Consider the following 22,684-nt stretch of genomic DNA (forward strand, 5'->3'; position numbering starts at 1 on the left):
CAAAACAAAAAAGTCACAATTCAGGTGCATAGATAGTGGAAGTACTCCTGACACTATTCATTCTACACTATTCATTCTACATTGAAACCAGGCATGATGACACACATCTATATTCTCAGCAGTAAGGAGGCGGAAGGAAGAGGATAATTTGAGGAAGCCTAAGCTATGTAGTGAGATCAAAGTCAACTTGGGCTCTAAAAACAGACTATCTCACAAAAACAACAACAAAAAAGAAAATTGTGGACAACAGATGGAAAAATGTATTTTAACAAGAAAATATTTCTCATTTAAAAAAATAAACCTGTAACTAAAATATTAATAAATTACCATATACCCTCTGGATTTGCATAAGACTTCAATGTGAAAGTTTGTGTAGAGGTGATATATTTGGAAGCCTTTTGCCTAAGGTGGTATAGTACATCGTGTAACGCATTCTCACTACTGCAGTAAATAGCATTTCCACATTAACATGGAGCTCATTTAAGAGATCTCAAGAGAGATTGCCAATCTCTTGCTTTTAAATTTTAAATCATTCTCAAGTCTGAATACCTAACAATCTTCTTCAGTTTACTTCTGTCAGTCATAAAAATTTCTATTTCTGATTATTATAAGTGTTATATAAATGAGCAGGCAAAGGAAACTAAGAAATAAACTAAGAAATAAAGGTTCCGAGGGAACCTACAAATAAAGAGGCTAAGGAAAGGGGAAATGTACATATTTATTGCCCAATGAATGAATTACAGGAACATCAGACATGTCTAATATCCAATATGAGCATGAAAACATAAACCAAGTCAATACAATTATTTTGGCTTTGTTCATTCACACATTGCTGGTATAGAAATATAAAAGTATTTCAGAAATAATTTGGCAATTTCTTATATTTATTTATTATATTTTTGGTCAGTCGTGGGGCCTGAACTCTGGGCCTGGGCACTTTCCCTCAGCTCTTCAGCTCAAGGCAAGCACTCTGCCACAGCACCACTTCTGGTTTTCTACTGGTTTATTGGAGATAAAGAGTATCACGGACTTTCCTGCCCAGGTGGGCTTTGCACCATGGCTCAGATCTCAGCCTCCTAAGTAGCTAGGATTACAGGCATGAGCCACCAGCACCTGGCTGGCAATTTCTTATAAAACTAAATATGAAACCATTGTTTAGCCTTTTCTGAGCATTTATCCTAGAGAAATGAAAATTCATGTTCACCCTAACACCTTTGTGCAAATGTTCATAGCAACTTTATTTATAACAGTGAAAATGTCAAATATCCCAGATATTTCTAAACAAATGTCCAAACTATGACATATCTACACCCTTGAACAATACCTCTGCAATAAAAAAGGGCTATTAATACATACAATTTTCAAAGACATTAGGATTATAAGGGGAAAAGCCAATCTCAAAGAACTATAATGGAATTTTATATTTATACATAATAGAAATATGAAAGTTATTTCAAGGGAGACCAGATCATCACCAGACCTCACTTAGAGGTCAGTTAGAAGACTGTAGTGAAGTTATGTGGCTACGAAAGAGCAACAGTAGCAATCTCTGTACTCAACTGTGTCAGTATTAGTACTTGTGACACCACATTAGAATTTAACAAGATTATCATTGGGTTAAAAGGAGTAAAAAGTACTTGGATCTCAGTGTACCTGTACTCACAATGAAAATAAATATCTACAAAAGAGTTTCCAAATTGGAAGAAAAAACATAGAAACACCAGAAGAATGGCAAATCAAAGAAGCTTAATTCTCACAGAAAATAACTAGGCAGTAGAGCAGATAATGAAGGACCTAAAAGATAGTTTTCAAGTGTTTTAAAAACACTATTGCCAGGTGCCAGTGGCTCACCCCTGTAATCCTAGATACTCAGGAGGCTGAGATCTGAGGATCACGGTTCAAAGCCAGAAAAGTCCGTGAGACTCTTATCTCCAATAAACCACTAGAAAACCGGAAGTAGCACTGTGGCTCAAGCGGTAGAGCACTGGCTTTGAGCTGAAGAGCAGAGCAGAGGGGCAGTGCCCAAGCCCAGAGTTCAAGCCCCATGACCGACAAAAAGAGAGAGAGAAGCCATCAAAAATGATGAATTAGAAGGCAGAGAAATAAAAAACAAAACAAAGTCTTGATGATAGATGATAAAGAAGATGGTTTCATGAACCGAGGACAGATTAGATTTAATAAAGAAGAGACAATTATCCAGAACCAATCCAAGAAACAAGAGAAAGCTTGCAAGAACCTAAGGAATAAATCAGAAAACATAATTTAAGAATGGTAAGTTTTGAGGAATAAGAAGAGAAGGCAAATAAAGTGATAGGACACACATTTAACAGAATTCTAACAGAGAACTTCATGAACATCTAAAACAGTGAGGCTGTTCACATACAAAAACCATTAGAACTCCAAATAGACCAGAAAAGAGCATCACAATGACACATTGTAATCCACACAGGATCAACAGAGACCAATGAAAGGATACTTAAAGACGTCAGTGAAAAAGACTGATTATACTTTGCCATATTTCAGCTAAGACTATAAAAGCAATGAAAGCCTAGAATGGCAAGTACCAAGCCCTAAAGGGAAACAACTACCACCAAAGAACACTATACCTAGCAAAGATCTCCTCATAACCCAAGGACAAATAAAAACTTTCCATAACAAAGAAAAGTTGAAACAATTTATCTCCACCAAACCAGCATTACAGAAGATACTTAAAGAACATCCTCCATATAGAAAACCAACAAGAACACAATATTCACAGAGAAAATGCTCCTTAACTAGAGAACCAGGTAAATGCCATCAAAGAAATACTACTTAATCTAAAAACACACATAGATCCAAACACATTGATTGTTGGTGACTTCAACATATCACTGTCTCCCCAGGATAGATCATCCTGGCAGAAACTCAACAGAGAAACCTCAGATCTAAATAACTGCTTTGACCAACTAGACTTAACAGATATTTAAAGAATATTTCACACAGAAGCATCAGACATTCTTTCCAGCAGCAAATGGAACATTCTCCAAAACAGGTAATATTTTATGTCACAAAGCAAACCTGGGCATGATTTTTTTAAAAACTGAAACGATTCCCTGCATCCTGTAAGACCAAGGGAATCAAATTAGAGCTCAACACCAAAAGACATCACAGAAAATTCTCTAACTCATGGACACCAAACAACACATTGTTGAATGATCAGAGGATCACTGAAGAGATCAAACCCAAATTCAAATGTTCACAGAATTTAACAAAAATGAACACACAAAATACCATATACTTTTGGACACAGCCAAAACAGTACTCAGAGGAAAATTCATAGCTCTGGCACCTACCATCAAGAGAAGAGAAATCTCAAATCAACACTTTAATGATGCATGCACCTCAAGGTCCTTGAGAAACAGAAACAAGCCAAACCCCAAACCAGTAGATGGAAACAAATAATTAAAATTGAATCCAAAATAAATGAACTAGAGACTAAAAACAACACAGAATCAACAAGAATCAGTTCTTGACATTTTAACAAAATTGATAGATGCTTAGCAAACCTGACCAAAAAAAGAAGACAATATACTCCAAAATCAGAAATTAAAGACAAAAATGGGGACATTGTGACAGAAGCAAGCAAGATTCAGAACATTATAAGGGAACACTTTCCAAACTTCTATTCCCCATTCATAAGGAAATGGAAAGATTTGGAAAAGTTATATGAAGCAAAGTAAATAAAACCCAAAGAAAAAAGAAACTACATAGTTTTCCTCATTTGTAATCATTAGAATCTGTTTTGAAGAGGATAAAGGGGAGCACAGAAATGGTGGACAAAAGGTGAACTAATGCAACAGTGATACTCATGAGACACTATGTTGAAAATTATCTATACAACTTGCAGGGAAAGGGGGTTAGGAGGGGGTAAATGGGAGAAAATGAGAGAAGAAATGACACTGTTCCAAAAGAAATATATTCATTATTGATTTATGTAACTATAACCCCTCTGTATATCACATTTACAAAAAAAATCTCGAGTAATTTCAAAGCTTAATTTACGAACATTTAAATTAAAATAAACATAAGTTTTAGCATTATGTCGTGGGTGATGGGTTTTTTTTACCATCTTTATATTTTTTGATATTTTCTATATCTCTAAAATAAATGTATACACTAGATTTCTTTTTCTTAAATCCGAGACACATATATTACTTCTATGCTAAACAAATTTTCAGTAAAAATCAAATTAGATTAGAATTATTGAAATGAATTACTGAAATAAATTATGACCTATTTTTATTAAAATTTTACCAAAATTTTCAAATAACTTTATTCCTATTTTATAAGCTAATTTAGATAAACTTGCTTCTGGATATCTTTCATAAAAAAACTAGAATTTTAATTAAAGGAGTTAAATACAATTTCAGTACAGGGAAGAGTAGAAGATGAGAAGGGTTAAATATAGAAAGATAAGGAATACCAGAGAAACTCTGCACAAGTTGCAATCACTCCTGGATAGAGTGATGGCAATTATTTTCTATTGATTTGTTTTTATGAATATGAATGAAGTGTTCTGTACATTCATTTACTAACTTTACTAAAGGTTAATGGGGAGAGTCAGGTTAGTGTGCCAGTTAAGAACATATGTACTATATATAGTCAGCTCCCAGATAAACTATTTAAGCAGTTGAAGTCAAACATTTCATTCATCATTTCCTTAACTATTAAGTAGATGAATGAAACTTACCTTACAATGTTATAAGGGTAGAGAACACAATTTTTAAGGCATTCGGCAAGTGCTCAAGTAACCATTGTCAGGACGATTATAATAGTGAATATATTTATACTCCATTTACTTACCCCTGACATAATAATGAAACTTAAGATAGGCAACCATGCATATGTTGCAACCATGCATATGTTATTTTTGTATATTTCATATGGTACACCATACCATTTTTTCAGGTATTACCTTATGATTCTCTGCATTTTCCATTGCAAAGTAAGGAGGCATTGCAGTAACAATGATTCCAAGCAAAGCTGCTTGAAAGTACAGCTCAATTTTAAATACTATGTCAGTAATTTCCTGAAAGACAACCACAGAAAGAGAAATGGAACTGAGAATCACTTTATATTACCTTAGTATGTCCTAAGAGTACCAAAGACTCTGAAGGATATTGCCCCCAGGCACAGTCTATATGAAAGAACAGGGTCAGGTTTATTAATAGGTAGTAGTTGATTAAATCAGCTCTGCTACTAATTAAATAACTATGTGATCCTAAAAAAAAGTCATTGTATGCTTTTTTATTAGCTGAAAAAATAACATGGAACAATTTGGCATATAAGTTAAACTTCATTATTTAGTAAGAACAATAGTATGTATTATAGGCAATTAGATGCCTACCCATGGACCTACACAGTAAATAATAAGATTATTACTACCTATTTATTAGTTGTTTAGACTATGCAAGAAGGATTCATGAGCCTTTCTTCTCTCCTGGGAAAAGCTGTATCTGAGCTCAGGTTCTTATGAAACCAGGAGCTTCTCCCAGATAGTCAAGACTTTAACTCCCACATGTCAACCAAGAATCAGTCAGCTAACTTCCCCAGACAATGTAACAACTAGCTGGCATTCCAAATACCCATTACCTGAAAGCAAGGTTACTATTTTACCCAGTACCACCATCAATGCCATTTTCCTATCCTGACTCTATAGAAACAGATTCATGGTGAAAGGAAGGCACTCTGCACTAGAACCCAATTCCATGTCTAGCAGACACCTTGGTCTACCATATCTCTCCATAGAATCCTATGGTAATAGTGTCACCTAGTCTCCTGAAATTTGCTGTTTGAAAGCAAAGCCAATTTCTTGATTCATGACAAATAATTTTGCAGAAGTTTACAATTTAAAACTGACTACAGGCTGGGAAAGTGGCTCGTGGTAGAGCGCTTGCCTTGCAATGTATGAGGCCCTGGGTTCGATTCCTCAGCACCACATAAGCAAAAAAAAAAGCCGGAAGTGGCGATGTGGCTCAAGTGGTAGAACGCTAGCCTTGAGCTGAAGAGCTGAGGGACAGCGCCCAGGCCCAGAGTTCAGGCCCCACAACCGGACCCAAAAAAAAATTAAAAAAATAAAATAAAACTGACTAGAAATAATCTATAATTTTGGTAATTTCAACATCATCTATGTAGTGGTCACTTAAAACTACTTATTTCTTGTCCACAAATTTCTCTAGATTCAAAATGCTTACTAAAGCCTACCAAGAAAATGCCACAGGATCATCAATAGGTTAAAACTGAAATGACTGTTTCCATTCTAACAAAACAAAAATCTCTACATTTTTTAGAATGTACCATATCACATAAAACTCTAAGAAATCCAAGGTTTTTTCCTTTCAACTCTTGTTATTTTTACAATCCCCACAGTACTCTTGCTTCTCAAAATACTGATTATCCCTTCTGATATATTTATTATTACTATATTGCAATGCTTGGAATCAAGCTAAGTGCCTTGCACATGTTAACCAAGCACTCTATCACTGACCTATTCTCAGTCTTTGTCTCACTACATAGTTTAGGCTAGTATAGAGCTTGCTAAGTAGTCCAGGCTGGTCTTGACTTCATGATTTTCCTACCTCAGCCTTCTGTGTTTTAGGATTATAGGGTGTAACACCATACTTGGCTGGCAACTAGATTTCCATAGCCAAAAGAATTACAGTATGATCATATATCACAACTGAAGTCCTAACTTCTAACGAAAATGTAGGAATAAGCTCTTTTTTAAAAGTTGGTATATTTCTTGCTATGATACCCAAAGTGCAAACAATAAAAGAAAAAAATAAAATTTCATCAAAATTGAACAACTGTACTTCAAAGGGACCTGAAGACAGGAAGAATGTATCTGATGAGGGTTATGTACATAGGATATATAAAGAGTCCAGCCCACTCATAAAAAGATAAATAATGCAGTTTAAAATATGTAAGTATCTGAACATTTTTCAAAGAACATATAAGCAAATGAAGTGACTCTCAAACATGTCAGCCATTAGGAAAATAAAATAAAAATGAAAGTAAGACACTTCTTTATACACACTAATAGTGGGAATGGAAAATGCAATAACTACTTTGGAAAACAAAGTGTTAAGAGTTACTACATATCTAGCAATTCTACCCAAAATATACCATCGAGAAAAGTAAAAACATACTTTTCTACAAAAACTTATATTTGAAATATCATAGCATTATTCATAAGCCAAAAAGTAGTAACAATGCAAATATCTAACCAAGAATAATGGATAAACAGAATGGTTCCATGTACACTTCATATAGTCTGTACAATGGAATACTGCTAGGTAGTAAAACAAAGCCAAGTACTAATACATGCTGCACATGTAAGACACTAGAAGGCAGGTAAAAACATGCATACTATATGACTCTATTAGATAAAATGATTAGAATAAATCAGTCCGCAGAGACAGAAAATAGATTAATGGTTGCCAAGGGTTAGGACTAGGTATGGGACGAAGGAGCATTTACTAATAAGAGGCGGAGCTTGGAGAAGAGTAATAAAATTCCTAAAATTGTAGCAATGGTTATAAAGTTCCATGAACACAATAAAAGTAACAAGTGTATACATTATATAAGTCAATAAAATTTATTTCAAGAAGACTGTTAAAAACTATGGAAAAAATTATGGCACTAGGAAATCTTAAAAATGTCATTATAAATATTTGTCCTCAGGCTGGGAATGTGGTTTAGTGGTAGTGTCCTTGCCTAGCATGCATGAAGACCTGGGTTCGATTCCTCAGTACCACATAACCAGAAAATGCTAGAAGTGGCACTGTGGCACAAGTGGTAGAGTGCTAGCCTTGAGCAAAAGAAGCTCAGGGACAGTACCAAGGCCCTGAGTTCAAGTCCCAAGACTGGCAAAACAAAAAAATCCAAAAAACAAAAAATAAATAAATATGTCCATTTATTTTTCAGTATACTGTATAAAAAATCCAAGGACTAAGTTTAGGGAAACAATGTTAAGTATTTTTTTGAAGTTGATCTGTTGTTATTAACCATTCGTTCAACTGTCCTACCTACAATGAATTCTCAATGTTTTTTTCCCATACTCCTCAATATCCAGATTTGAAATAAAAATATTTTTAAATGTTCTTATATTTTCTCCTATTATCAATACAAAAAATAATTAGTTTAACACACACACACACACACACACACACACACACACACACACAAAGTGCATTGCTAAATCCTGAAGCAAATCAATCCTGGAGATTCCTAAACGTTGATATAAACCATCTATCTCCCACTCAAGTTTTAAGCTTAGGAGATACTGAAAGATGAATTGTACCTATGTATATGTTTGCTTACCTGAAAGAATGGGGTATTCCAAACCTGGATAGTTTCAGTCACATTTAAATGATAAAGGTAGTAGTTACTGATAATATTCATCAATACTGGTAAAGAATAAACCATAGTACTGTTGAAAACAGCTGTGAAAACATAGTCCTATAATAGAAAAGTTATTACACATTTGAAATAAATGGAAGTGGTTATGTCCTTGTCATGTATCAAACTTTTCTTGTCTATTAACCTAATACTCATTAATGATACAGAAAAGTTACTTCAACAAATCATTGAACTATACCAATGGTAGTTAAAGATAACTGACTTGCAATGTAGAGATATCTGATAAATAAAAATATAAAAGATAATACACCATAAAAACAGCTAGTTATTTCTAAAAGTAAATTCTAATTTCCAACTAATGAAATCAGTTCAGATATCTTAATCTTTACAACTCTTTAGGGGATATTCATTTTTATGCAACACTCTTACCTTTTCTGAACGGACCACATTTAAAGCTGCACTATGGGGAGCAGCAGACACATAGTCACTGTCGTTAAACATTGTCACCATTATGTCTTGGTGTGTGAAAAAGTTAATAACATCACTGATATCTGAGTCTAGTATTAGAAAATAAAGAAATAATAAAGAATCAGCTTAAATAGGAAATACAGACTTTTGAAAACACTGTAAAGACTACTCTCTATAGAAATATTTTTTCTTCAACAGCCAATAATTAAGAACATGTGTTCTCAAGCCAATCAGCTTGGATCTGGATCCAAATTATATTATTTACACTATTTGTCTACTGCTCTTGACTTCTTTTGTAAAGCACAGACAATAAATATATTTACCTTATCTATATGGTAGTCATAAGAATTCATGACTGAATATATAAACAGTAATGGATATATTCATGAAAAAATACAGGCATATAATGAAAATTTTATCTGCTACCACATTATTAGTACTGTTGATATTTGGTCTAAAAAGCAAAAATAAAAGGCTACTTTGCAATTTTAGGTAACAAGATAATCTGCTGAAGTGACAAAGGTAGTGACTAGGGTATAAAAGTATCACTTCCTAGAGAAATTCTGTATGCTTTGAGAAGACAAATTTTATCAAATGTCAATTGCAGTAAATAAGTCAAAATATTCACTTAATGAAGACAATATGCATACTCTCTAAAAGGCCTTAAGCCTAAGAAGAGATTCTGAATACTGTCTGAGGTTTAAATCTATACAAACATGACTGATGAAGACAGTAACTTCCTATCATCACAAAAATGAAGGTCCAAGAAGGACAAATATGACTGAGAGAAATCAAATCCTAAGAAGAAAAATATATTAACCTCTTTTTTTAGCATGACAGGGTGGACTACTCATATCACTAAATTTGAATATTATAAATGTGGTACTTTTAGGTACACAATGAAATTACATTTAATCCTAACCTAGTTCCTTAATTCATCTTTTATCTCAAGTGTGCCAAAATGGCAATGTAGTCCAAGGACAGAGTTTACTACAACTGAAGTAACTATAGTGCTTAGGCACTGCAAGAAGGCTAAGAAATCTTCCAATATAAACACACAGAGAACACAGTAATTAATAAAGAAAAAGTGGTTTCCTTTGGATCAGTAATAGAGCCTAGGAAAATATAGCACACATAATCAAGAAAGTTTAAGAAAAAACACCAAAGAGTAAGGGAAAAAAAACAAACCTTGAAAACACCAGAAATTCTACAAATGAGAATGAACTCAAAGCAGAAAGAATAGAGATACACATGCAATTTCCCAGATACTCTTTGAAAACTTCAAAATATGGGATTCTATAAACAATTATATTTTAATTCATAAAATGTTTATTAAAACTAAAGTCAAAATTCTAAATGTTCCACTCCTGGGCATTTATTCAAAAGATCACAAACCAGGTTTACAGTTAAGCCACCAGCACAACTATGTTCATTAAAGCACTAGACACCATAGCCAAGATATGAAATCAGCCCAGATGCCCTTCATGGATGAATGTATCAAGAAAATATAGTATATACACACATGGAATTTTAATCATCCATTAAGAATATTTTATCACTTGTAAAGAAATGTAAAAGTTTGGAAAATGTTATATTGAATGAAGTGAGTTGAGCCCAGACAAAGAATGTACGGTTTCCTTCACATGTGGAAACTAAAATTAGTCTATAAACCTATAAGTAAACATGTTGAGGAGCATGCAAGTAGATACAAATGTATTAAATAAAATATGGTAGATTGAAGGGAGAACTCTAATAGTATAATTCATTAGAAAGGCAAAGTCCAAGCCCAATAAAATAAGTAGCAGGATATGGATACTTGCAAGATGTGTATGTATGAGTGTGTATATATATGTGCGTATATATGCACATATATATATGTGAATTCATGTGTATACATATATATACATATATGTTATATATGTGCGTATATGTATCTATGTGTGCATACATGTACACATATTTGCAGCATTGATACATATGTAACATATATAGCATATATGTACATGTATATATTTACAGCTACGTACAGTTATGTATATATACACTTACATATAAATATATCATATACATATATATTCTAAATGAAAGAATAAAATTCAAAATATCCTATATTTTATGTTCATAAGTAATATCTGCCTTATGTGCCTCTTCCCAAGAGAAAAAATGAAGGTCATGTAATATATTTATCACCAAAATTTAACAGTAATGATTTTAAAAAGAATTTATCATCTTTTTAAGATGATTAAAATATATGTAAATATGTAAGTGCATATATATTGTATATAGTAACGCTAAAGAAAAATTTATGTCTCAATTTTGCTCATCATCAACTGATAAAAAACAAGAAAGCTGTTACTTTTTTAAAGAACTTAATGATCACAGACAGTATAAACTATGATTTTTTTAAAATATCAATTATATATTAGCCAAAATTTCATTTCTAATATATCATGTTCAAAATAGGTAATATAAACATGTACTTCTTTTTAAGTTAATTGATCATGTCTTTACCTTAAACATATTTCTAATTCCAAATCTCTGAATTGTATCTACCCCTCCACCCTGTGCTCCAACCAACACACATTCACAGACCTTCACACACTCTCACCAGTAGAATTTTGAAGAAGCAGGCTTGTTTTGTACTTATGGTGCTTCTCTCCAGGCTTTAGTAAATATAAGTCTGGAACAAGTTTGATGGGAACCACAGCATTTTTAAAAGAGTGATGTACCAAAAACATAAAAATCTGAACTGCAAAAAATATTAAAAGCAGAAGCAACCTGAAAAATATAATATAGAGATTGAGGTACATTAACATACAACTGTAATCTTCCTTGGCTGTTGGTGTAGATTTAAACCTGAAACAGGTTAAAAGTAATTATTGAACAAAACAAAGAACAAAACAACTTTCAAAAAGAAAACACAGAAAAAAATTAGTTAAAAATTCTACTCCCTAGGGCTGGAAAGGTGGCTCAGTGGTAGAGTGCTGCCTTGCATGCATGAGGCCCTGGGTTCAATTCCTCAGCACCACATTAGCAAAAAGAAAAAAGCCAGAAGTGGTGCTGTGGCTCAAGTGGTAGAGCGCTAACCTTGAGCTGAAGAGCTGAGTGACAGTGCCCAGGCCCAGAGTTCAGGCCTACGACCAGACCCCCCCCAAAAAAAATTCTACTCCCTAGAATGACATTGCCCCATTTGTTAGGAAATGGAAAGGCTTGGAAAAAATTATATTAAGTGAAGTGTCGGGAGCCAAAAGTTGAGTCTCTCAACATAATAGGCTTGACTATCTCACTGGAACATCTTGGGGCTGAGTTTACAGAATCCGACCCTCATTCTGCCCTAAGTAAATATCCTGCAACTGCTAACAACCACCCTTTCCCCCTGCCCTAAGCAAACATCCTGCACTGCTACGGCCAATGAAAAAGCTTCCTTAACGGCCAATGAAAAAAGCTTCCTTATTCCAAGCATATAAATACCCCTGTGTGAAAAATAAAAATTTGCAGCTTGATCAGAACCCTTGTCTTGCTGTCATTCTTCATGTCTCTTGTCCCTTCATTCCTTCTAGCTTAGGTTCACTGCCCTCGTTGGCGTCCTGCGGGTCGGGACAGTGAAGTAAGCCAGGCCCAAAGAAACATAGGTTTCTTTGGTTTCCCTTATTTGCAATATCTAGTATATGTCTGAGTCAAGCAGAAAAGGTCAGATAAGGTGATGTTAGGGAAATGAACCCTAAGATATGTATTCAAATGTTTTTCTTCTTTCATGTGATTGTTTCTAACACATTTATAAGATTATTTCTTTGTTGCTTTGTATGTCCCTCCCCCACAGTATAACCCCTGCTTTCACTGTATTTGATGTCGGTATAATTTGTGAAGGGGAAGGGGAAAAACAAATCATTTAAATAGGGATACAGGTGGACCCATTGCAACAATGAGATGTACAAGTCATTATGTTGAAAAACGAACTTTACAACTTTGGTACGGGGAGGGGAGTGGGGGGTGGAAAAGAGGATTGGGGGAGGGGAAACAAAGGAGGAGGCTACAATGCTTGATAAGAAATGTACCCATTATCTTTTTTTGGGGGGGGGTCTGGTGGGGCCTGAACTCTGGGCCTGGGCGCTGTCCCTCAGCTCTTCAGCTCAAGGCTAGCGTTCTACCACTTGAGCCACAGCGCCACTTCCGGCTTTTTTCTTTTTGCTTATATGGTGCTGAGGAATCGAACCCAGGGCCTCATGCATGCAAGGCAAGCACTCTACCACTGAGCCACCTTCCCAGTCCCTGTACTCATTATCTTGTCCATGTAATTGTAACCCCTCTGTACAGTATTTTCACAATAAAAATAAATAAAAAGAAATGTACTCATTATCTTGCCCATGTAATTGTAACCTCTCTGTACAGTATTTTCACAATAAAAAAAAAATTCTTCTCCCCAGAACTGACTTTAGGACATCACTGGAAAGAAAGCCAATATTGAATGACAAAATTAAAAACTTGTAAAAGTCAAGAAAAGGAGGAGAAAAAATGTTATGAAAGTATATTTCAAATCAGAGTTATCCTTAAATTACTTCAGGGTATATAAACATGTATTTATAATTATTAAAATCCTAGACATACTTAAAAATATTAATTTCTATGCTCTTGAAGGAACTTTTTCCTGCTCAGTCTCTATTGTAAACATTATTTTCTATATACTGATAAAAATACTTAACAACAGTGAAGAAAATAAAAGCACAGTGAAATTTTGAATCTTTTAGATTGCAACCTAATGACAATTATGTAAACTTCCACTGCTCCCCTCATGTACTATAACCCCTAATGTCCTTCATTATATACAACTAAGCATCACAAATACTGTAGAGCTTGTGATGGAATGAGTGCCCTTATGAAAGAGATAGCAAGAATGCACAAGTCACATGGGCATACAGTGAACTGTACTCTTCTGCTAGGCAAGAAGACAGTTTTCACATTCTAGCTCTAAACTCAGACTTGCAGCTTCTAAACTCATAGTTAAAAAGAAAAGAAAACATGTACTAGTTAGAAGCAGTCAGATAAGTTGATATTAGGCAAAATGAACCCTAAGATAAGGACTCAAATGTTTTTCTTTCTTGTTTCTAACATATTTATAAGATGATTTCTTTGTTGCTATGTATGTCCCTGGCCCACGATATAACCCGTTTTCACTGAATTTGATGTTAGTATAATTTGTGGAGGGGAAGGGAAAAAACAAAATGTTTAAATAGGGAAACAGGTGGACCCATTGCAACAATGAGATGTACAAGATGTTATGTCGAAAAACGAACTTTACAACTTTGGCGCGGGGGAGAGGGGGTTGCTGAGCAGGAAGGGATGAGAAGGGAAAACAAAGGAGGAGGCAACAATGCTTGATAAGAAATGTACTTATGGGCTGGGAAAGTGGCTCAGTGGTAGAGCGCTTTCCTTGTATGCCTAAGGCCCTGGGTTCAATTCCTCAGCACCACATAAGAAAAAAGCCGGAAGTGGCGCTGTGGCTCAATGGTAGAGCGCTAGCCTTGAGCTGAAGAGCTGAGGGACAGCGCCCAGGCCCAGAGTTCAGGCCCCACGACCGGACCAAAAAAAAAAAAAAAAAGAAATGTACTCATTACCTTGCCCATGTAATTGTAACCCCTCTGTACAGTATTTTCACAATAAAAAAAAAAAAAAAATCTCTGTTGTTTAAGTCTGTATCAAATTGCTATACCAGTCTGTGTTGTTTTCCAGAGAGTAGTTTATCGGAATGGTATTCAAATAAACAAACATTTTTCTTTCAGTAACACTGACAGAAATAACTGATTTACTTTTGATGCTACATGAACTGAGTCAAAAAAAGCAAATAGAGTCAATCTAATACATGTATATAGCAATACTCATTCTTGATTATTTTTTTCCTACGACCATTTTGTGTTTATTATTGTAAGTATATAGTAAATGAAAGTAGGAATATTATTTCCAATAAATCAATTAGAACCCTAAGAAGATAGGGTGATGACAGAAGTTAAACTCAGAGAATATCCATTTTAATACCAGATCAATTAGTTATATAGTCTTCTTTTAAATTTTAATATCTTCATTTGATACATAGAGATAAAACCTTTACTGCTACTTACAAAAGGCTGTTCTAAAAATTAACTAATGTACAAAAAAATTAATGAGTTCAATCCCCACAAAGAATAAAAGAGGGGAGAATGAAAGGGAGGAGGTCAATTTCTTAGGCAGAAGAATGATAATTATACTTACACTGATCTCACTGATTTACTTTCACGTTTCAAGTTAAGGAAATGAAACTTTGCTATTGTAGACACCTGCTGTTTCCAAAGACTCATGGTATTCACTAGAGAAGCTTTGGTTTCAGAAAGAATAAGTAAGCTCTGTTCCACTTCATCAAAAGATTTTGAATCCATTTCTTCCTCTGGTGGCTGCTGTGTAAATACACTGTAATCTATTTGCCAAAACAAAACAAGAAGGATACTGTGGTAAATTCCTTAACAAAGACAACAAACAACCTTTTAAAATATGTCAATTTTAAAGAAATACACATGTGGCAGTGATGTTGAACAAACAGAATGCATATATAAGTTTGTACTATCTATTAAAGCTGAACATATGCATAATTAATGATACAGGAAACCTGTTTCAACAGAGATATAGGGCTCCCAAAACACATATACAATAATGATCATAGTAGAGCTCTATTCAAAATCTTCACTAACTAGAAAGAATCATCTGTCAACAGGTGAATAATAGTTATAAAATATGCCTGTAATCAATGATATGAAAGAAAAAACATGACTGTTTAGCTACACATAATGAACAAATGATGGCTTAGCTACACATAACGATAGGGTCTAAGTATCACACACAATGCTGAGTGAAAGAAGCCAGAAGCAAAGAAAACTGTATGATTTCACCATCAAAAAAAAAAAAGACTGGATGCAAACTCACAATAAAGATTTTGTTTTTCCCACAACTATATATTATGGGGTTTGTTTTTGTTGTTGTTTTGTCGGTCATGGGGCCTGAACTCTGGGCCTGGGCGCTATCCCTCAGCTCTTCAACTCAAGGCTAGCACTCTACCACTTGAGCTACAGCGCCACTTCTGGCTTTCTCTGCTTATGTGGTGCTGAGGAATCGAACCCAGGGCCTCATGGATGCAAGGCAAGCATTCTACCACTGAGCCACCTTCCCAGCCCTAGGTATTAGTTTTTATGTGAACTTTTCCTCTCTGATTACAAGTAAGTATCAAGTTCTCAACAAACACTTGGGATCTTGCTTTTCTCCTTAACCATCCTTTCCTGCTTTACAGGATTTGTCAAGTTTGCCACTATTTTTGACACTTCCAAATTCATGTCTTACAATGTTTCAAAAGCTTGATGTTCTGCCTTCATTTTTCACCAACAAAGAACTTTCCACATCCTCTTCTAAAACATTCATTCCCTTTTGTACCTCCATTCTTTCTTTCATGAATAAAGAGAAAATAATCATTATTCCTTCTCAGCCTGTTTGGATTCCTTTTCCACAACTCACCACCAAGGTCTGCCCCTCGACTCTTATTCATATTCTCTCCTTAAATGACTTTACCCAGTTCTACAGCACATGACTATGTAACTTGAACCCCAACATCTTCACTTAGTTCCAGATACATCTCAAACAATACAACCAAAATTCCTGTCTGCTTCCTCATGGTCACAAATCTATTCTCCTATTCTCTGGACATGGTAACCCCATTCTCAGATCTCAAACAAAAAGCTTAGGACTAATTCCTGATTTCTTTCTTTCCTGAACCCCCAAAAATTGTCAGCTAGTCAGCATCACTACAGCTTATTAGCTTATTAGATTTTATTAAATCCCCAGATTTCATTACCATCCCAGTTTAAGACTAAAATTAATACTGTACTTTCTGCATCTGCTTTTCTTTAAAAGTACTCTCAACATTACTGAAGCTGGAAAGGAAAAAAATTATGTTACTCTTTTCCTTTAAAACTTTCTGATAGCTTAATGTGACAGCATGAAAACAAATCAAACTCTTCCAGATATTCAAAGACAAACAGATCGAGCATTTTACAGACCCTCTGCTAAGCTGGTACTCTAGACTGGAAGTACTCTACCACTGAGCCCTGCCACTGAGCAACACCTACTTGTTTTACACACCCTTTGACTGGACTGTTACCTCTCATGACTCCAGCATCAGAGGCCTTTATTTTTTTTGTCCCTTAAAGATATCAAACTATTTTCTTAATTAGCATTATCTGTAGTAGCAGTTTTTTCCTGGAAAGTTTAGTCCTAAAATCTTGGCATGTCTGAACTTTTCTTACAGCAAATTTCTTCCCAAAAAATTCTTCTGACAACACAATCTATAGTCACTTCCTTCATTCCAAGAACATTTATTATTTCCTTCACTACCTCATTTACTTACTTACCTGTTTATTTCTGCCCTTCATTCCGTGGAATCATTTAAAGTTCACATGATTATAAAATTACAGGACTTGTTAACCACTTGTCTATTCATTGCTTAAAATGTTTTGTTATTTCTCACTTTACCTGCTTGGTCAATCTCTGCTTCAACTTCTAGTTTTAAGAACACATCTTCTAAAGTCGTCATGGAAACACCGTAAGAAATAACACCCAAATTTGAATGAATGTCTAGAGCAGAAAATAAACCTAGTAGGACCAAAAAAGAACAGTATATAATTAAGCGAACTATGATAAATTAGTCTAAAATATTTAAAAGCAGGATCTAAGTACAGTGGTTCTCAAACATCTGTCTCAAGACATTTAACATTCTTATAAATTGCTAAAGACCCAAAGGAAATTTTGTCTATGTGGATATATTCATCACTTATTTATCACATTATCAATTAAAACTAAGAGATATTTCACTGTGCTTGAAATTAAAATTGAGGGTGTTACTGGAACAGAATTATATTAGAAAACATAAAAAATCAAATTATTCTTTTTAAAATAACAAAAATAAACCTATTACGTTAACATTTTATTTTTAAGAAACACTATTTTCCAGGACAACAAAATTTAATGATGGCGCGCGCGCTCCTGCACTGGTCTTGGGGCTTGAGCTTGAACTCAGAGCCTGGTGCTGTCCCTGAGCTCTTTTACTCAAGACTAGTGCTCTGCCATTTGAGCTACAGCTCTGTTTCTGGCTTTCTTTGGTGGAGTCTCAAGGACTTCCTTGCCTGGACTGACTTTGAACCACAATACTCAGGTCTTAGCCTCCAGAGTAGTTAGGATTATAGACATGAACCACCAGCACCCAGCTAGGAAGATTTTTTTTTTTGCCAGTCCTGGGACTTGAACTCAGGACCTGCACAATGTCCCTGAGCTTCTTTTGCTCAAGGCTAGCACTCTACCACTTGAGCCACAGCACCACTTCTGGCTTTTTCTCTTTAAATGGTACTGAGGAATAGAATGAACCCAGGGCCTCATGCATACGTGGCAAGCATGCTACCACTGAGCCAACTTCCCAGCCAGACAGAAGTCTTAACCTCATGAATTCCTTCAAGAAGCCTTAAGGTAATTGCCCTGGAGATCTTAAACACCTTTGAAATACAGTGAAACGTTGTGACAATTTGTCAAATCAAGAAAAGAGATAACAAGGGCTGGGAAGGTGGCTCAGTGGCAGAATGCTTGCCTTGCATGCATGAGGCCCTGGGTTCGATTCCTCAGCACCACATAAGCAGAAGAAGCCAGAAGTAGCACTGTGTCTCAAGTGGTAGAGTGCTACCCTTGAGCTGAAGAGCTGAGAGACAGTGGCCAGGCCCAGAATTCAGGCCCCACAATCAACCTAAAAAAAAACAACAAACAACAAGGAAAGGAGATAACAAGGTAAAGAACATGACTTCTTCATTTCCCACTTTTTAGTTCTGGTGAGTTCCTTAAATCTATCTATACTCCATTTCCTTGTTTAGAAATAAAAGCAGTAATAGTATTTATCTGATGTACATTTTTAAATATTGTGAAGAGTAAATTAAATAAAAAATCATGAAAAGCACAAGACAAAATCTAGCACAAAATAAACACTACACATAAGTTTTGGAACAGTAAGAGAAGGAAGAGTATAAGAGGACAGAACAATAAGCAAGATGCATAAAACTAATACATGTACATCAATATGGTTTATCAGTAATTTCTTAAAAAAAAAAATCAGGGGAAGAGGTGTTGTGGCTCAAGTGGTAGAGTGCTTGCCTTGAGCTGAAGAGCTCAGGGACAGTGCCCAGGCCCAGAGTTCAAGCCCAACAATTGAACAACAACAAAAAAAAACAGTTAAATTGCTATAGAAAATATCAGTTTCTACTTATAAGATAAAAGCTATCAGAATTCTTTATAACATATCTGTACTAATAATACCCTTAGCCTATTAGATGACTCTTTAAACACAGAGACTGAATGTAAGTTCCTCATCATTATAAACTTGAAAAATAATCTTAATAAAAATAATTATTAACAATTCTTAAACAAATATAACTTATAGAAAGCATGAGAACAAACAGAAACAAGTATAATACATGCCTTATTGTATATATAATATAAACTTGGTACAATTTCTTCTTTCTATACAACAAAGCAAAAGTGATTTTAAGTATTAAATCAAAATTTTAAGATTATTAGTCTCATGGATACTGTTTTTAAAAAATAAACGTACAGTAACTGAGTTACCTACGGTAATTCAGGTTTTCAAAAACAAAATAAAGTAGCAGAAATAGAACATTAACCCTAACCTCCTGAGAACTTTGAAATATTACATATACAAATATAAAAAAGAGAAATTAAAACCTATTTGCAATGAAAAATTCTTATTTAACCAAAAAGTTAAAAATAATACCTGAAAATTTGTCCATGTCTTTGAAAGGCAAGCTATACACAAGCTGTTGGTCATTCTGCTGTAATAAAGTAGCTCCAGGTATGTGTTGTCTGACCAATGAAGAAAGAGATTCAGTGGCACAGTATCTGTCTATGTACATGCTAGGGAAAACCAAAAATCATACTTTAATGGTAATTCAACAAAAAACCAAAAGTAAACTGTTTGTTTTAAATTAAATTTAGCATCATAAAAATGGTCATGATACACAGTATGACAAATCCTAAAGATATTAAAAGCAGATCAAGGGTAAATATGAAGAATCAAGTCAATAAGGAATGAATGATACCTGAGGCGATAGCCGATCCCCCATTTACTTTTGAGGAAAATTGAAGAGCCAACACATTTCAACATGCCTTGTGATATGACAGCTTTCCTATCTGTAAACAGATTTAAATTCCAATGTCTTAGTACCAGCATTAATATTGGGCATTTATGTTATGGATTATCACAATAATCCCATGTGTTATCTTCCTAATCACAACAACCTTCTGTACTAGATGATCATCACCCAAGAAGACTGAAGCAATAAGAATACAGACTGATTACAGTTTCACACAGCTACTGTGAAACAAGCCAGTAACTGTGCCCAGGCAAGTTTACTCTTCAGGCCGTTTTCTTTTTTTTTGGATCCAGTCGTGGGGCCTGAACTCTGGGCCTGGGCGCTGTCCCTCAACTCTTCAGCTCAAGGCTAGCACTCTACCTCTTGAGCCACAGTGCCACTTCCGGCTTTTTTCTTTTTGCTTATGTGGTGCTGAGGAATCGAACCCAGGGCCTCATGCATGCAAGGCAAGTGCTCTACCACTGAGCCACCTTCCCAGCCCCCAGGCCATTTTCTTTAATACTACTCCAAATAGCTCAGATGTGTCTTAAAACCATTGCTAATGCAGCAGCTTCCACTGATTTCCTTTACAACCAAATGTACCAAAAAAAAAAAATCAGACCAAACAATAAATATTAGTTCATTGGTAGTCTTTTAACAAAGAGACTACTAATGAGATAAATGATTTATCCAGTTTATTGTACTAAAAGCTTGAAAAGAATCTCTAGAATTTCAAATTCCTGAATTTATCACAGGTATTAAATATCATGTGTTAACATAAATCTGAATTCTTTGTGTACAAAATTGTGCAAAAGCCCCACTAACACAGCAAGCCTTAAAATGCTACCTTTATAATGGCTTATTTACATGAATGGCCTTTGGCCTGTATTTAGAAACATCTTTGTGAGGAGGGATCCCATTATTCTCAAAACAAACTGTACAACAAACTGCCTAAACTGTACAAACAATGTGGGTCATATTGAACACCTGCTTTTCTTCCAAAAGGCTGAAATTTTGGCTCAAGCTAGTCAGAGAAGACCCATGTGATCAGCACCCAGTAAGAATCCAGGACACTCAATCTCCAAGGAGCTTCCCTAGAAGACAGTGTTTCACATAGGGGAGATGCTATCCAACAAGAAATAAACTCTTCACCTGACATGTATATAATTGTAAGCCCTCTGCACTTCACCTTTATAATAATAAGAGTGAACAAATGCAGCAGTGGTACTCATAGATACTATGTTGAAAATGAACTATATAAAATGTGGGTAAAGATGAGAAGGAAAAATGGGAGAGAGCAAGGGAAGGGGTAACACTATCAAGAAAGAAATGTACTATTTATCTTACTTATAAAACTATAACCCTTTTGTACATCAGCTCTATAAAAACAATTTGAAAATTAAATTTAAAAATTTAATTAATAGCATGACATCCTGTGTGACATCATTGGGAGTGGGTTCTAGGTAGACTACTCCTGCTTTCCTCCAGACTTTGCCCAATACAACTTATGCCTTGCTAATTTTGCTTTCTATCCTTTTGCTGAATCAGATTCATGAACAATGCTGTGAGTTCTTCTAGGAAACCACTGAACCTCGGGGTGGTCTGGGAAACATCCAACACAAAAATATAGAAGTTTCAATGTTTCCAAAGCATTCTGCACAGACAGGTGCTAGTAGCTCATACTTGCAACCCTAGTTTCTAGTCTAGAGGTATGGCTCCAAGTGGTACAGCACCAGCCAAGAAACTTAACTAAGTATAAAACTTTGAATTCAAACTTTAATACCAGGGCTGGGAATGTGGCTTAGTAGGAGAGTGCTTGCCTTGCATGCATGAAGCCCTGGATCCCATTCATCAGTACCACATACACAGAAAAAGCCAGAAGTGGTACTGTGGCTCAACTGGTAGAGTGCTAGCCTTGAGCAAAAGAAACTCAGGGAGAGTGCCCAGGCCCTGAGTGCAAGCCCTAGAAATGGCAAAAAAAAAAATATCAGTGAAGGAAAAAATAAAACAACAACAATAAAAACTATTAGATAACAGTTTTTCTAATCACGCCTTAGGATTTAGCTGTTTAAAAAAAAAAAAAAAAAAAAACCTATGTCCCTCCTGGGTCCATGGCCTTATCTTTAAAATGAAGCACTCTCACCAGCAAGAATGTCAGCTTCATCCATGAAGTGAGTACTGAGCACAGTCACTCGGCTGGCTTTTCTGTACTTTAAAAGATTCCAAACAATATGGCGAGAACAGGGGTCCATTCCAGCTGTTGGCTCATCTAGCAGCAATATCTGTGGGAAAAGGTTAATGTATTACTTAAATTTTATGTGGACTCTGAAAAGCTTCTCCATTTAAAATTATAATTTTCTTTTTTCTTTTTAATTATTCTTTTTTTTTCTTTTTGGTCAATTGTGGGGCTTGAACTCAAGGCATAGGTGCTGTCCCTGAGTTTTGTGTTTTTGTTTTTTGTTTTGCTCAAGACTATTGTTCAACTACTAGAGCCACAGATCCACTTCTGGTGTTTTGGTGGTTAATTGAAATAAGAGTCTCAAACTTTTCTGCCCAAGTGGGCTTCAAATCACAATCGTCAGACTTCAGCTTCCTGAGTAGCTAGGATTACACATGTG

At 35.1% G+C, this 22,684-nt stretch overlaps 1 protein-coding gene across 2 annotated transcripts in view; it reads right to left on the reverse strand.

Annotated features, from left to right (window-relative positions):
• The window catches only part of Abca5 (ATP-binding cassette, sub-family A (ABC1), member 5), a 71,502-nt gene that overhangs the window by 13,449 nt on the left and 35,369 nt on the right, over window positions 1-22,684 (reverse strand). Inside the window, exons 15-23 of one of the 2 annotated variants that reach the window (XM_013038022.1) lie at window positions 22,210-22,348; window positions 20,034-20,124; window positions 19,709-19,848; window positions 17,413-17,532; window positions 15,112-15,313; window positions 11,477-11,646; window positions 8,830-8,957; window positions 8,362-8,499; window positions 4,955-5,068 (exon numbers count right to left, since the gene is read on the reverse strand). In XM_013038022.1, the coding sequence (XP_012893476.1) occupies window positions 4,955-5,068; window positions 8,362-8,499; window positions 8,830-8,957; window positions 11,477-11,646; window positions 15,112-15,313; window positions 17,413-17,532; window positions 19,709-19,848; window positions 20,034-20,124; window positions 22,210-22,348 (1,242 nt within the window). The remainder of the gene's footprint in view (window positions 1-4,954; window positions 5,069-8,361; window positions 8,500-8,829; window positions 8,958-11,476; window positions 11,647-15,111; window positions 15,314-17,412; window positions 17,533-19,708; window positions 19,849-20,033; window positions 20,125-22,209; window positions 22,349-22,684) is intronic. The other variant, XM_013038023.1, reaches the window with a different exon arrangement.

The sequence above is a fragment of the Dipodomys ordii genome, unplaced genomic scaffold (assembly GCF_000151885.1).
Source record: "Dipodomys ordii isolate 6190 unplaced genomic scaffold, Dord_2.0 Scaffold7, whole genome shotgun sequence".
Classification (NCBI taxonomy): domain Eukaryota; kingdom Metazoa; phylum Chordata; class Mammalia; order Rodentia; family Heteromyidae; genus Dipodomys; species Dipodomys ordii.